Consider the following 14,556-nt stretch of genomic DNA (forward strand, 5'->3'; position numbering starts at 1 on the left):
TATAAATAATTTCAGGATAAAACATAAAACTTTTACGCCAGAATATAAATTGAATGGCTGCATTATCTAAACTGAAAAAAAAAAAACACGAAATTCACTTCTAAAAGCAATTTTGAGTGAAATAGCATTCTCCTTTCTTCTTTAAAACTTGTAAAAACTCCAGAGGCAACTGATTTTTTTATTTATTTATTATTTTTTGTTTTGGCTCCGATGGTAAAGAAAAGAAATAAGAAACGAATTAAGAATGTCTGAGATGTGCACATTCTACAGTTTTCTTTTTTTTTTTTTTTTTTTTTTTTTTTTTTTTTTTTTTTTTTTTTNTTTTTTTACTTTTACTTGTTGTTTAAATTGGAAACAACAATCTCGACACAAGATTAAAGGATAAACAAGGTGATGTTCGTTTTCGGGGTTTTGAAAATAAGGTTTTCTTAGAATTCCTTTTTTTTTCATTTTTACTAAGCATTGTTACTTTTAGCAAAACTTCTTAAATTATTTTCAATCCTTTCAATAAAATTCTTTGGGGTAAAACTTATAAACGTCCAGTCTAATTTGTTAAAGTATAGGTTAACCTCCCTCCCGTTCATGTTTTCTTTCAGTTAACTTGCGTACTTTATGAAATTTACTAACTTCGAAAATAAAATTTATTCTTCAAAAAAGAACATCTTAATATATTTTGAAACTAAAGAAAGTGTTTTAAAATAAGAAATAAAAAAAGTTTTAAAAAAAATTTTGTGATCGATCACTGGTTGCCCATTGTCAAAATGGTTGTTGTCTATTTTATTTTTTTTACCCTCTTTATTTGTGAAATTCATCTGAATTAGTATTGAAAACGATCTGTAGGTTAGAATTTCTGATTCTTAATTAAAACAATAAAAACAAAAATATCGTTCAAATGATGAAATTCTCTTTCATTCACAACTCAAGAAGTATTTATGGGATCTCTCTGGTCCCCTATCTCAAAAATAAACTCAACAACTTAATGCATAACAAACATAACAGTGAAAAAAAGTATTCTAAAAAAATTATCTAACAGCAGCGGTAGCCACAGCAGTGTATGGAATGACGACGCATGCGCACTGTTTACTGTTACTCTTGAATACAGTTGAAATATGCTTACTCAAAATGAAATGGGCAGGAAAGCAGCAATCTGAAAAATATGGTCACATTCGGTAAAATGGTCGCAAATTTAAGCCCAGAAAAAAAAAATTTTTAAATAATTTACTGTTTTTCATTATATATACATATATTTCTCATAAATTCTGATGCTCTAAGAACGACCAACCTCCATCAACAACCATTTTATTGTGGAACGCAGAGTGGTCGTTCCCGAGAAGTTTTACAGTAATTATATTGTTTGTGGTGACCTTTTAAACCACTGAAATTGGCTTTTAGCTAGTTAGTGTTGATTCTATTTGGCGACTTTTGGTTTGTGTTGATTCTATTTGGCGACTTTTGGTTTGTGTTGATTCTATTTGGCGACTTTCAGTTAGTATAGATTCTAATTTATAAGATTGGCTTTTAGTTTGTGCTGATTCTATTCTCTAAGATTGGCTTTCCGTTTGCATTGATTCAATTTCTATTATTCTGACATCAGATAGAATGGTTTTGTAATAAAAAATGCGTTGATCTGACGTGTTTTTAAAATTTAAAACTCACCGGTCAGTTGAGAATTGGACATTAATCGAAAAACAATTTACGTACTTTTTACCACCCACAAAACATTTTAGAATAATTATTTATTATTTTATTTAATAATAGTCGAAAAAAATTCAAATCGTAAGGTATATAAATCATCTAAAAGTATTCATCATATTAAAGAATCATCGCTTTATAACGATGTTCTTATCAGCTTAATATCTGATACGTTACTCATGGAGTAACAAGATAATAAACTAATTTTTGGACAGCATCTCTCAGCTTCGAATTTATTCGATGAGAAGATGAGGATCTGATACGTATTGAACTGCAACGTATTGGGTACACCACAAATCAAATAATCGAAGGCATTTAAGTTAATTAATATATAATGCTATATGGCGAAATAGAAAGTTTGAGCTAAATCGGCCAATAGTTCCTGAGAAATCAAGTTTTTAAGAAAGTCGTATATTTGTTAGGTTTTTTTTTCTTCCAGCTTTGTATATACAGGGTATAAAAAGGTAATCTAAAAATCAGTGTTAATTTTCAAATCAAAATTCTACTTACTGACTGGCTCTCCACTCAGAGTTCCATTAGGGTGTGTGAATTTGCAAATCTTCCATAAGCCAGAATAACTCCTAACAAAGTACGTGTTTGTTTTATTAATATAAATGGGCGATCCTTTTTCAGGTAACACATGAAACCAATAATCCGTGGTTATAGAGATTATCCAAACAATGGCAGCCACCAAGACAGCTATAGTAGCCGCCATCAGGAGGCGCTGTTCAAAAGCTAAAACTGCCGCTGGGTCTCGCTTCTTCGACACCCTGTGTCGAATCCTTTGGATTGCGCTTTTCTTTCTCGTTCTCGGCTCCTCCGCCGGCGCGGCTTGCAACTGAGTCATTGGTACCTCTGACATTATTTTCTAGTCTAACGCTTGAAAATTCTAACGCTTGAGTCTAGTCTAACGCTTGTCTAGTGTAACGATTTTCTAGTCTAACGCTTGAGTCTAACGCTTGAAAATTCCACCAAAAATATCACAATTCAATACCAGATTAACACAATGTCCTTTTAAGTATTGCTTTAGTAAAGAATATAGTTAGATTAGCGTTTGTTAACTAACTAAGAGTTGATTAGAACGCTGAGTTAGTAAACCGTTTTTCATATTCTCACAGTTTTTTTTTTATTATTCTTGGTTATCCATTGTATTAATCTTTCACACGTTGATTAATTCTCTAAATCAAGAATTAGGTTATTTTTAACCATTAAAAACTGGCTGAATTTTAAGTGGGCAGCCTGATTGGAATTCGAATCTTTAAAGGATGTGAACAACGTTCCATACTTCAGATGTTGCATCAGGAAGTACTGTCACTTTCAATATTTTTGAAATACGGATGTTCGTCGAAAATTGACTGTCAAGGAAAAAATGTCTGGTGTAGGATTAAAACATTTGTCTTCATGTTTTTCTCCTCAAATAGCAGAAGTTTTCCTGCAAAGATAAAAACAAATTTATAAATAAATAAAAAATTGAAATTAAAAATATAGGATAGGAAATTAAAAATATCGGATATAGGATAGGAAATTAAAAGTATAGGATAGAGGTTAGGAAATTAAAAGTATAGGATATAGGATAGGAAATTAAAAGTATAGGATATAGGTTAGGAAATTAAAAGTATAGGATATAGGATAGGAAATTAAAAGTATAGGATATAGGATAGGAAATTAAAAATATAGGATACGAAATTAAAAGTATAGGATATAAGATAGGAAATTAAAAATATAGGATATAGGATAGGAAATTAAAAACAAAAATATTGGTTTTGGGCAGCGAGCACCTCTTCGACCCTCACTATAAATTCTATTAGCAATATAAAGGTAGTATAAGAGTAAAGCATCCCAGCCAGTTCTGGGCCAGGGGAGTCATGGAGGTTAAGGCTCTGTAATTTCGAGACCAACGGCAAGATTGTGGCAATGTGCGCACAAGCCGTTTTCACTTTCCAAGCAAGCTTCCACCCACAGATCTGAAGCTGAGCGGTCTTCAAGCCGCCACTGGTGATCGAACTCCAGTTCTTCACAATGACAGTTCAGTGTCCTAACCACTGAGTCATCGTGGCTCATAAAGAAGGCATACAACCAAATAATATTCATTTGAAATTTCGAATTTTGATGGTGAACAGTAATTTTCCACTTTACTTGACGAGTTTATACGTCATATGTACCCCAATAGGGATTTGGACCGACGTGTATGTACCAGAGGTGATCGGGACCCACAGTGAGAAACCCTAAAAATTTAATGCGCAAAAACTCGATATCAATTTATTGACTCAGCATGTTTTTGAACTAAGATTTGTAATTAAATTACCTACCCATGAAGAACATCACACTTTTATAGAACCTCATTTAAGAAAGAAAACATTAGTTCTTACAAGAATCGAAAGATGGATTTGGCGAAATTTAATTTTAAATTGCAAAGCTCTGTGAAAATTTCCTCGAATTTCGTCTTCATTTGTTTGATTAGTTTCAAAGCGAGTGAATCAACAGTCTTCAAATAATCGGAATTTTGGGCGGAAATTCGCAGAAAATTGACATGCCCTGCGGTTACTTTCTAAACATAGAAGGATGATAAGGAACCCCCTGAATTCCGGGATACACCCGGAATATAATCATCCCTGAATTGTACGTCAAGTGCGCTTAACTGGTTAAAAGAATCGTTTTATAAATTGTATAAATTGAAAAGATCGAAACTACATTCAAAGATTCATAATATTTCTAATTTCACCGTTCGAACTCTTTCAACGCATAACATTATATGCTAAATAAATTTCCAAGAAAATTTACGTTTTTATGTTTGAATAGCATGTTTATGACTAGGAAGAAAATTTAGTGGTTAATCATAAATAATCCGTTAGAGAAATTAAAAGACAAATAAGATTTCAAAAAAAGGTTAGGTTATAACTTCAAAAAAATTATCAAGTGATTCTAGCAAAGCTGTTTTTAAATTGTAGCAAAAAATGTTCCTTATGATATTAAGAAGAAAAGAAATTGGATAATTTTTTGCCTTTATTTGTGTTCTTTTAATAGTGTATTAGCTTAATTATTGTATTAATATTATATTAGCTTTATAACTAGCATCACAAGTTATTCCTTTCCTAGGGATACTTTGTGCTAGGCATACTTTAATTGCTCTTCTTAAATCCTAAAGGATAAGGTAGGTTTTGCATTACGTAGACTGAAGAGAAAAGCAACATGAATAAAATACAAATCAAGTATAGAAATGGACATACAGTAGCATCGGTCTGCTAAACAAAAACCTTCTATAGTGTCCAAAATACCATGTGATATTAGAAAAGTAAAGACATAAACACCAGCAAAGTGGTTTAACCAATCAGAGTATAGGAACAAGCTCGAACAAGATGATAAAAAGAAGGGTGATAAGAAACAGATGTGAGTGGGGTTTGGCAGAAACTCTCCAGGGAAGATTAAATTAGAATATATATCCAAACATTGGGAAAAAGTGGGATACCAGAAAGATCATTAACTAAATTATTAGAATTTTTCAAAATGTGGAGAGATTCCCAAAAATCAAGTTAGGATGAAATGCAGTGTTGAATGGTTTTAGAAGAAGAAAACTGAAACCTTTGATTTTATGTTAATTTCATAACCGTTGCTGAACAGCAGACCCAATTTTGGGTTTACGTCTACCAATGTTCAATTCTGTAGTCTTGTAATTTCAAACCCAATCCTGAAAAAAGGGAACACCTGGATCAAATATTATGCGAAATTTTGGGCTTCGAAGAGGACTTTTCGATAGAACTAACCCGCATACGCGCTACATGGAGCGAAAAACCACGAAAACATCTCACGGTTAGCCTGACTGCAATGGAACTCTAAACCATGATCCGTCTAGGTTACACTAAATTGTCCACTATACGATTCCATAAATGCCCTAGCGCTATTAATTTCAGCATTTGAGCTTTGAAAATCTTCAATTTAAACACTGATTTTAGGAAAAAATATTCCAAATTATTATCCGAAAATCAATCCCTTTGGTACATATTGTCTTCATTTGGATTGAAAAAAAAAATCTTGAAAATTAGACAAATACAATACCAGGAAGAAATTTGAATTTCAATAATTGCAAGTTCGTCTTCGAAATTTAGAAAATTTATTTGAGTATTGTGGTAAATATCACTATTAATTATAGAACAAATGACTTATAATTGTAGTCATTTTTGATTCATTGTATTTAACTTCATGCAAAATAATAACAAAAGAAATTTATTTTTTTTTAAAAAACTGCTCCCAAAACCTGATTTTTTTTCCACCTACCGTTATCAATCTTTATTCGGTAACGTTAAAAACATCAAATATGGCTGCATGTTTCGGAATAAAAATGATGCCAAACACCTCCAAACAAAAATAAAACTTCTCATTAATAAAAGAAGAAGGCTCTCCTGCTAGCTCGCATTATCGTTCGCCACATAATCGCCACTACGTTTACATGAAAGCATACATTAATTCATAAGAGCAAAATGAGAATTCTCGGCGGATAGTTTTATGTATCTGTTAAGAGTTATATTCCACGCAAAAGGTTTTGCGGGTCGATATATTATTCCAGGAATTCATTTCCCTGTGGACAAAACCATTTAGAACTTGTTGCCACAGAGAGTAAGTAGTCCCTGCTGCCATTCCGTCATAGAGAAAGTTTCCGAAATTATGTCGATAATTGAGTCAAGATCGATTCTGTCACCTTCATTTGTGGTGTTCCATACTTTGGGAATCTGGCAATCTTAAAGAGCTTTATAAGAGGATGGATGTCAATCACATGTCTCATACTATATTTAAGTCTTAGTTTCTAGAGAAGAATCTTTGAAATAACTTATTTCATGAATAAGGGGAATGGTTTACGTATTTTGTAGAATAAAACTTAGGCTTAGAATCTGAAATATGCATGGTATACCGCAAGTAATTGTTCTTTTCTAATGGTTACAGTTATAGATTATTTTTTTAAATCATATTTTAAACTACAGTTAGTAACATTTTGTACTTGAAAAGTTCTTAAAAATAACAACAAAGCAACCCTAGCAACTAGTATCTAGTCCCTGGGCAAATTATCAGACGCACTAAAAGATTCCATGTGAAATTTTAATTATCAGGTGGCACTATGCAACTTTATTGTTTTTAAGCTGCCGAAACCGGTTTGCACTTGTTTACGTTCTTGTATCAATTGGTTAACATTGTAATGCAATACGGTAAATTTCAACTCTAAGATACGATCTTAATTGTTCGAGATTTAGACCTTAAATATGCTAACTAATGGGTGAAGATAACATTTCAAAATAAATTACAGACAAATAAATTTACTTTTTTAAATTAAATTTATGTATTCTAAAATAGTTTTTAAACCTCTCACTTGTTTGATGAAGAAAGTGCTTAAAGGTTTGAGCTAAAGAATGTTAATTTTTGTGCAACTAATATAGACAGAATAATTAAATCGCCAAACATAGCTCTGAAAACGGAAACAAAAAGCAATGTAGCACACTATTATATAATTCCTTTATCTGAAGGTAATTTTGAAGATCGGAAGCACAGAATATTTTTAGTACTGATTTTTATTTTTAAGGTCAAATTAAGGACAATGATCAAAAAGGTTTATTATTGCGAGGTGTGAAAACTTTTTCATAAATTTCAAACTATGTAATTTTCAAGTATATAATCAGTAATAAAATCAGTCGGACAAGTTTTTCAGCAAAACAATTTTAACAGACTAGTATTTTCAATCCCATTGAATAAGAATATTTACAATGTGATTTCAAGAATATTTATAATTCTTTGATCGTATAGATATGAGAGTAAAAAGTAATAATAACATTTAAGGGTTTAAACTTTCACTTTACTATTTCTAATAACTATTTAAGATTTTGACTTCCTCCTACCTTGAAAATCAATAATCCACTTATATTATTATTAATCAGGGGAAAAAAATGATCCATTGTTTGATTAATAAGTAACACTCAATTGTTGTCGACGTATGCCTGTTGAGGCAGAGGGGGCGAATGTTCTTGTTTTCCAGTGGCGCCATCTGTGGCCAAGAATTCGACTTCTGCCACATCCATACGTCACGCCCGTTTATAGAGTGGACCCATTCATACATCCACAGATCGTAATTTTGACCTTAATCAGATAACGATCAATCTCCAATCCAGTACCCCCAGAGGTATTGATTTGTTATTGGAACAGGGAGGACTTTGCGACTCGACAGATTTAACGCGCATCAGTTACTATTTAACTATACCCTCTTCATCTTCGGCCGGGCGGGTTCGAACCCCACGGACTCTCGAACATGGGTTCAGCGCCCAAGGGATCAGGTAAGTAAAATTAAGTACTTTTTAAAAACACCTAAAGAAAAACGCACCTTTAAGGGCTTTTAAAAATCGGAAATAATCAATATTACTAACCGTTTAACAGTTATTATTTTTGAGAAAATAACATTAATATACTGTTATAAATAACAGTTAAAGATATCTGTTAAATGATTTAGAGCTTAACGATCCACTTCATGCACAATGAGATGCAAGCAAAAATAGTATTTATATATCCGCTCGTCTGGTTAGTGAAAATATTAAATTACGATTGCGAACTCATGAAATTTGTTTGAGCAATATAATGTTAAAACAATATAAATGCTATTTCAAAAGAAGATTACTTAGAAAAATTACTTCTGTTTACCAATAGATCTAAATATTTATAATGCTAATAGATAATATTGTTTGAACGTGGGAAGTAGAGGCACAAGCGTAAGCATACAGAATTCCTTTTAGTACATACATGTTAAGTGAATAATTTCAATTTTATTTTATTTAATAACCGTCGTTGAACAGCCGACCCAATTTTTGGGTTTACGATTAATGTTCAATTACGTAGCCTTGTAACTATGAACCCAACCCAGAAGACAAGGGAGCTCCTGGGTCAATAATTGGGAGAAATTTTCCCTTCGTGCAGAACTTTTTTGATGAAACTAACCCACATTTGCGTTACAAGGAGAGGACGACCACGAGAACCTCCCATAGCTAGCCTAACGGCAAGGGACTTTAACCCATGATCCATGTACCACTGAGGTTCAATGAGGTGAACCGGTTTCGAATTCCAGCGATGGCTGGTCGATACGAATTCCGCATCCAGCTTGCACCGACCACAGTGCTGACGAAAAATATACTCAGAGATAGACGCATCATGGGTTTAGAGTCACCTTGCTGTCAGGCTAACCGTGGAAGGGTTTTGTGGTTTTCCTCTCTATGTAATCCAAGTGCGAGTTAGTTCCATCAAAAAGTTCTCCACGAAGGCAAAAGTTCTCCTAATACTTGATACAAGAGTTCCCATGTCTTCTGGACTGGGTTCACAATTACGAGGCTACGGAGTTGAACATTAGTATACGTAAAGTCTAAATTGGGTCGGCTGTACAACGACGGTTATAAAATAAAAAATTTTTATAAATATTTTTCTTTCTTTGTTCATAATTTATTATAAAAAAGAATTATAGTAAAATAAAAAGGAAATTAACATAACTAAGGAAAATATGACAGACACTAAATTACAAATTGAAGAGAGCCTACTCTTCAAACCCATAACATAAACAAATCATACCATTTAAGTATCTATATTATATAAAACGCTAATACGTATGTATCAATAAAACCGATGATATTTCTTTTCTCGTGTTGGCAACAGTTTTCATTTTTAATTGATAGGCTTCGGCGCGCAAGAGCACGTAGTGAGCATCATATGTCTAATCGGGTGAATTCTCAAAAAAATTCTCACAAAATTATCTTCATCGAAGCCGATGCTTTACATCCGGCGTTCAGTACTATTTCATATTGCTTTACAACACATGGTTTTAGCCCTCTGGTGGGAAAGACTTTAAAACAAAACTTACAACAGTTACTTTTCTCAACAACTGAAATTTAAAATAGTGTGATTACGAAAAATATGTGAACTGTTAGCAATTTCAAATTAATATTGAAATGCACGGGTTTAGAATTTTCTACAGTGAAAAGTTTTCGGAACTTCAGTGTTCAAAAAAGTATACAAATGCTAGACGTTAAGAACGTATCCAATGAGCGAGCATCGGATATCGAAGCAATCAGAAATGAAATGCGAAAGCAGCTCTGGGGGTTGGCGAGCGGGAGCGAGCAGGGGGCGAAGCCTCCTAGTTCTAAGTATTACCATTTAAGTAGTACTCTACGGTGAATTGAAAAATAATAAACTGCGTTATGATGACTTCACTTCACTTAATTTCACAGAAGTGTGTACTTATAGGAATTTTTGAACATCAAGACAAACACTGATCTGCTGAGATAAAATTAAAGTTCTGTCAACTTCTCCCTTTATTTACTGTGATTGTCTAGTTTTTCAACTGAGTATATTAATTAATAGCTATACACAGCGCGAATATTATTTAAAGAAGCGATGAAAAGCTAATTTGTTGATTCTTAAACATTAAAGAGAACTACCTAAATTCTAATTCTTAATCATTAAAAAAATATGATTTGTTATGCCACAATAGGCAACCATATTTCCCAGCTTTAAAAATTTCTTTAACTTATTTTTTTAAAATCATTCTTAATCGATTTTTAATTAAATTAAATCAATTATTTAGTTTTCAATTACAATTTATAAAAAGCGTATATAAAATATTTTATTCTCTTCTTATCGATCATCGTAACGGCTAACTTTATATTTCAATCAGGTATAATCAGGTATTATCAGGTAGGTACCGGATTAAGCGTACGCGGGGCCCCAGGTCATCCAAATTTTTGGGGCTCTCAGATTAAATCTTTTTCTCGTATATTTTTTATTTATTCAAATATATAAAGTATTTATACATCTTCTCAATTAAGAAAACATATTTAAAATTAAAATAAATAATAATAAATTAAATTTTACCTTATTTAGTTAAATTAGAACTAAAAAATAATCATAACATATATATTTGAAATTGATTTTTTTTTAAATCATTGTTTTTCTTAATTTTTTAAAATTTATTTTCAAAAAATACATTTTAAGGGGACCCCTAATCATTGGGGACTCCAGGCCATGACCTAGTCTGGCCTTATGGGTAATCCGGCGCTGATTTGGTTGATTGGGTGGGCTTTATTTTTGGCAATGTTATCTCTCGGTAAATCACCAACCTTGGATCTCTTCCGATGCTCCTAACTTTCCGTTAGGAACAATTCATTAACTTTCAATTTCTAATTTTTGGTGGTTTTCTCCTTTTGGGCCTCCCAGTTGAATATAAAAATTCTAACAAAAAATTCTCCATTTAAGAGAATGTTTTATCTTCATCTTGTTATAAGGGATTTCTTCCCTTTATTATTTTTATATTTTCGAGTTATGGCCATTTTCAATAATTAATAAATCAATTTTTTCGTAAACGATTTTATTTATTTCTCTGAGAGAATTATCATTTCATTACATCCAAATTAAGATGTATCTGTAACTGCCAAAAAGTCAATAATGCTACCTGCACAAATCCATTAATTAATTTAAAACTATCACCGTGTTTACAAGATTTTTTTTTTATTCTGTAGCTTTAAGAGGGAGCTATACCATGGGAGAAAATATTAATGGAAAATAGAAAAAGTTATTTTAGGTAAAACTAGAGTAAACAATGACGTTTTAAATGCAGAAAATACATGAAAGAATGAACAAATTGTGATTACGGAAGGATTACTCAGAATTACGCAATGGGGAAGTAATCATGCAATAATTGGCTTGCATTTTGATATCTTGAAAAAAATACTTTCATCATTCCAAGCATGACGATTTATTCTTAGCTTACCTTAGCTTAATTGGATATAATATAGCCTACGTCACAGGTTGTGTTGTTCCTACTAAATTTAACCCATGAACGGCATTTTCTGCGAGCCTAACTTCAAGCCACAAATAAACAAACGAAGTGTTCGATCGTTTAAATAGCTGCTGGCCAGATTTTATTGCATTATAAAGAAAAGTTATTGAAACTAAATACAACTAAATAAACAACAACAACTAAAACAAATAACAACAACTACTAATAACAATAACTAAATAAACAACAACTGAATTCCATTCGTTTAGCATTGCGTCATATGTTGTTCCTACTAAATCGAAGTAGTTGTGTTTTTTTCATATTATACCCAATTTTCTCTAAATTTAAATACCAATGTATTTTTAATGCCAATCATTTTAATTTTTAATACCAATCATTTTACTTTATAATACCAATCCTTATAGTTTTTAACACCAATCATTTTAATTTTTAATACCAATCATTTTAATACGAAACATTTATTTTTTATAGCAATCATTTTAATTTTTAATTTCAATACCAATCATTTTAATTTTTAATACCAATCATTTTAACACCAAACATTTAATTTTTAATACCAATCATTTCAATTTTTTATTTTAATACCAATCATTTAATTTTTAATACCAATCATTTTAATTTTTAATACCAATCATTTTAATACCAAACATTTACTTTATAATACCAATCCTTATAATTTTTAATACCAATCATTTTAATACCAAACATTTAATTTTTAACACCAATCATTTTAATACCAAACATTTAATTTTTAATACCAATCATTTCAGTTTTTAATTTTAATACCAATCATTTAATTTTTAATACCAATCCTTTCAATTTTTAATACCAATCATTTAAATACCAAACATTTAATTTTTAATACCAATCACTTTAATTTTAGTACCAATCATTTAATTTTTAATACCAATCTTTAAATTTTTAATACCAATCATTTTAATTTTCAATTTTACCAATCATTAAATTTTTAATACCAATCACTTTAATTTTCAATTTTAATACCAATCATTTAATTTTAAATATCAATCGTTTTAATTTTAATACCAATCATTTTAATTTTAATACCAATCATTTAATTTTTAATACCAATCAATACATTTTTAATACCAATCATTTTAATTTTCAATTTTAATACCAATCATTAAATTTTTAATACCAATCATTTTAATTTTCAATTTTAATACCAATCATTTAATTTTAAATATCAATCGTTTTAATTTTAATACCAATCATTTTAGTTTTTAATATTAATACCAATCATTTTAAAATACCAAGGGTGTAGAAACATAATTTGCTAAGAAATAATTCTTCCGCAATAAAGCATTCTCTTAAAGATAAATTGATTTATTCTTTAGCATTAAAAAATACCAATTTTTTTTCTTCTTCAGCTTGAAAGAACACTACCCGTTTTTTTTTTAATTATTCAAAGCAATAAATAAAGCTGCCTAAATTATTTAATTCTTTTGCCTTGAATAAAAATACCTCTCTTTCTTTTGAAAAACCACTGCCTTGAATAATCAGAAAGGATAAAAATTTTCCCAACACGACTTGTGGAAAAAAAAAACTCATTGAGTGAAAAATTATTTTACAAAAATAATTTGTAAATTGTGAAATTTTAACACACTATATAAAGAAAGTATGGGCATACAGCCCCTGGCCAAATTATTAGATTCCAAATTATAAGATTCGATGCAAAATCTTAATTATCAGGTATACAGCTATACTGTTTTTACGTGACTGAAACCGGTTTGCAGTTGTTACGTTCGGGTATCAATTGGTTAACATTGTAATGCAATACGTTAAAAATAAATACAAATAGGAAGTATGTAAAAAATCTCCTGAATAAAAACCCATTACATGTATGTTTAAATATTAAAGTATTGCACATAAACTCGTGCAAAACATGTAATTATTAAAACATGTAATTAATAAACGTCTAATAATTTGGTGTAATTATTATAATACACTAATATAATAACTGTTATAATAAATATTCTATATTAATAAAATATACCGTTTAATTTATATTATATATCGTGTAATATAACCAATTGATGCACGAACACATACAAGTGTAAACGGCATTAAAACAATAAAGCTGTACAATATCACCTGATAGTTAAGATTTTACATAGAATCTTATAGTGCGTCTACTAATTTGGCCATCAGGGACTGTATATGTATTTTTTCACTCTTCAATATTAAAGAAACACAACCTTAAGCTGAATGATATTAAATCTGTGTTTAAAGCTAATATTTAGTACAAGACCTAATTAGTACAATAGATTTTCTTCAAATATATTCCACCACGCCAAATATTATATCACTTCCCATTCACAAGAATCTTGACGAAGTGAAACTCCTTGTTACGCATTTCAGAATTAATTGGTATGTACAACCACGAGCAGCTCTATTACTGAGAAACTACGATGAAAATGAATCTAGTTAGGCGTGGAAGAGCTGTCGTAATCAAACTATGGTAGACGTTTGCTTCGACATCGACGTCTAATGAACTAGTCATATAAATAAACTCGATAATAAACAACGCTTTTTGAAATTAAATAAAAGTATTATATTTATGCATGGTGAAAGGAAATAATACGTTCAAAGTATAATCAGTCGGTAAAAAGATATACAAAAGAATAATTAATTTATGTGATCAGATGAGATAAAACGATCATAATATTTGTGCATGACCAGGTAAAATAAAACGATCGTATATATTACCGCTATCAGATATGGGTCATTCTCACGAAAACTGTCATTTTTCAGTTCATAAAATCCCGAAAAAGTAAAGTGAATAAAAAGCTCTGAAACTTTTTATATTAATAGAAATATGTAATGGCATTATAAAGAAAGTATATATCCTATAAATTATACTTAATATTTAAATTAATTAATTTTTTAAATAATTAATTTATAATTAATTAATTTATAATAATTAATAATTAATTAATTAATTTAATAAATAAATTAATTAATTTAATAAATTAATTTATTAATTTTTTAATTTATTTTTCAAATTAATTAATAAGTAAATTAATTATTTTCAC

General features: G+C 30.2%; 1 protein-coding gene and 1 non-coding gene across 3 annotated transcripts in view; one reads left to right on the forward strand and one right to left on the reverse strand.

Annotated features, from left to right (window-relative positions):
• LOC107440992 (voltage-dependent calcium channel gamma-1 subunit) overlaps nucleotides 1–14,556 on the reverse strand; it is a 161,093-nt gene that overhangs the window by 54,876 nt on the left and 91,661 nt on the right. For both annotated transcript variants that reach the window (XM_016054224.3, XM_016054150.3), the window contains one exon: nucleotides 2,203–3,124. In XM_016054224.3, the coding sequence (XP_015909710.1) occupies nucleotides 2,203–2,554 (352 nt within the window). In that variant the 5' untranslated portion in view covers nucleotides 2,555–3,124. The remainder of the gene's footprint in view (nucleotides 1–2,202; nucleotides 3,125–14,556) is intronic.
• LOC122270152 (U2 spliceosomal RNA) lies at nucleotides 1,818–1,988 on the forward strand. Its single transcript, XR_006225631.1, has one exon. It is a non-coding gene; the product is annotated as a U2 spliceosomal RNA (small nuclear RNA).

The sequence above is a fragment of the Parasteatoda tepidariorum genome, chromosome 5, assembly GCF_043381705.1.
Source record: "Parasteatoda tepidariorum isolate YZ-2023 chromosome 5, CAS_Ptep_4.0, whole genome shotgun sequence".
Classification (NCBI taxonomy): Eukaryota; Metazoa; Arthropoda; class Arachnida; order Araneae; family Theridiidae; genus Parasteatoda; species Parasteatoda tepidariorum.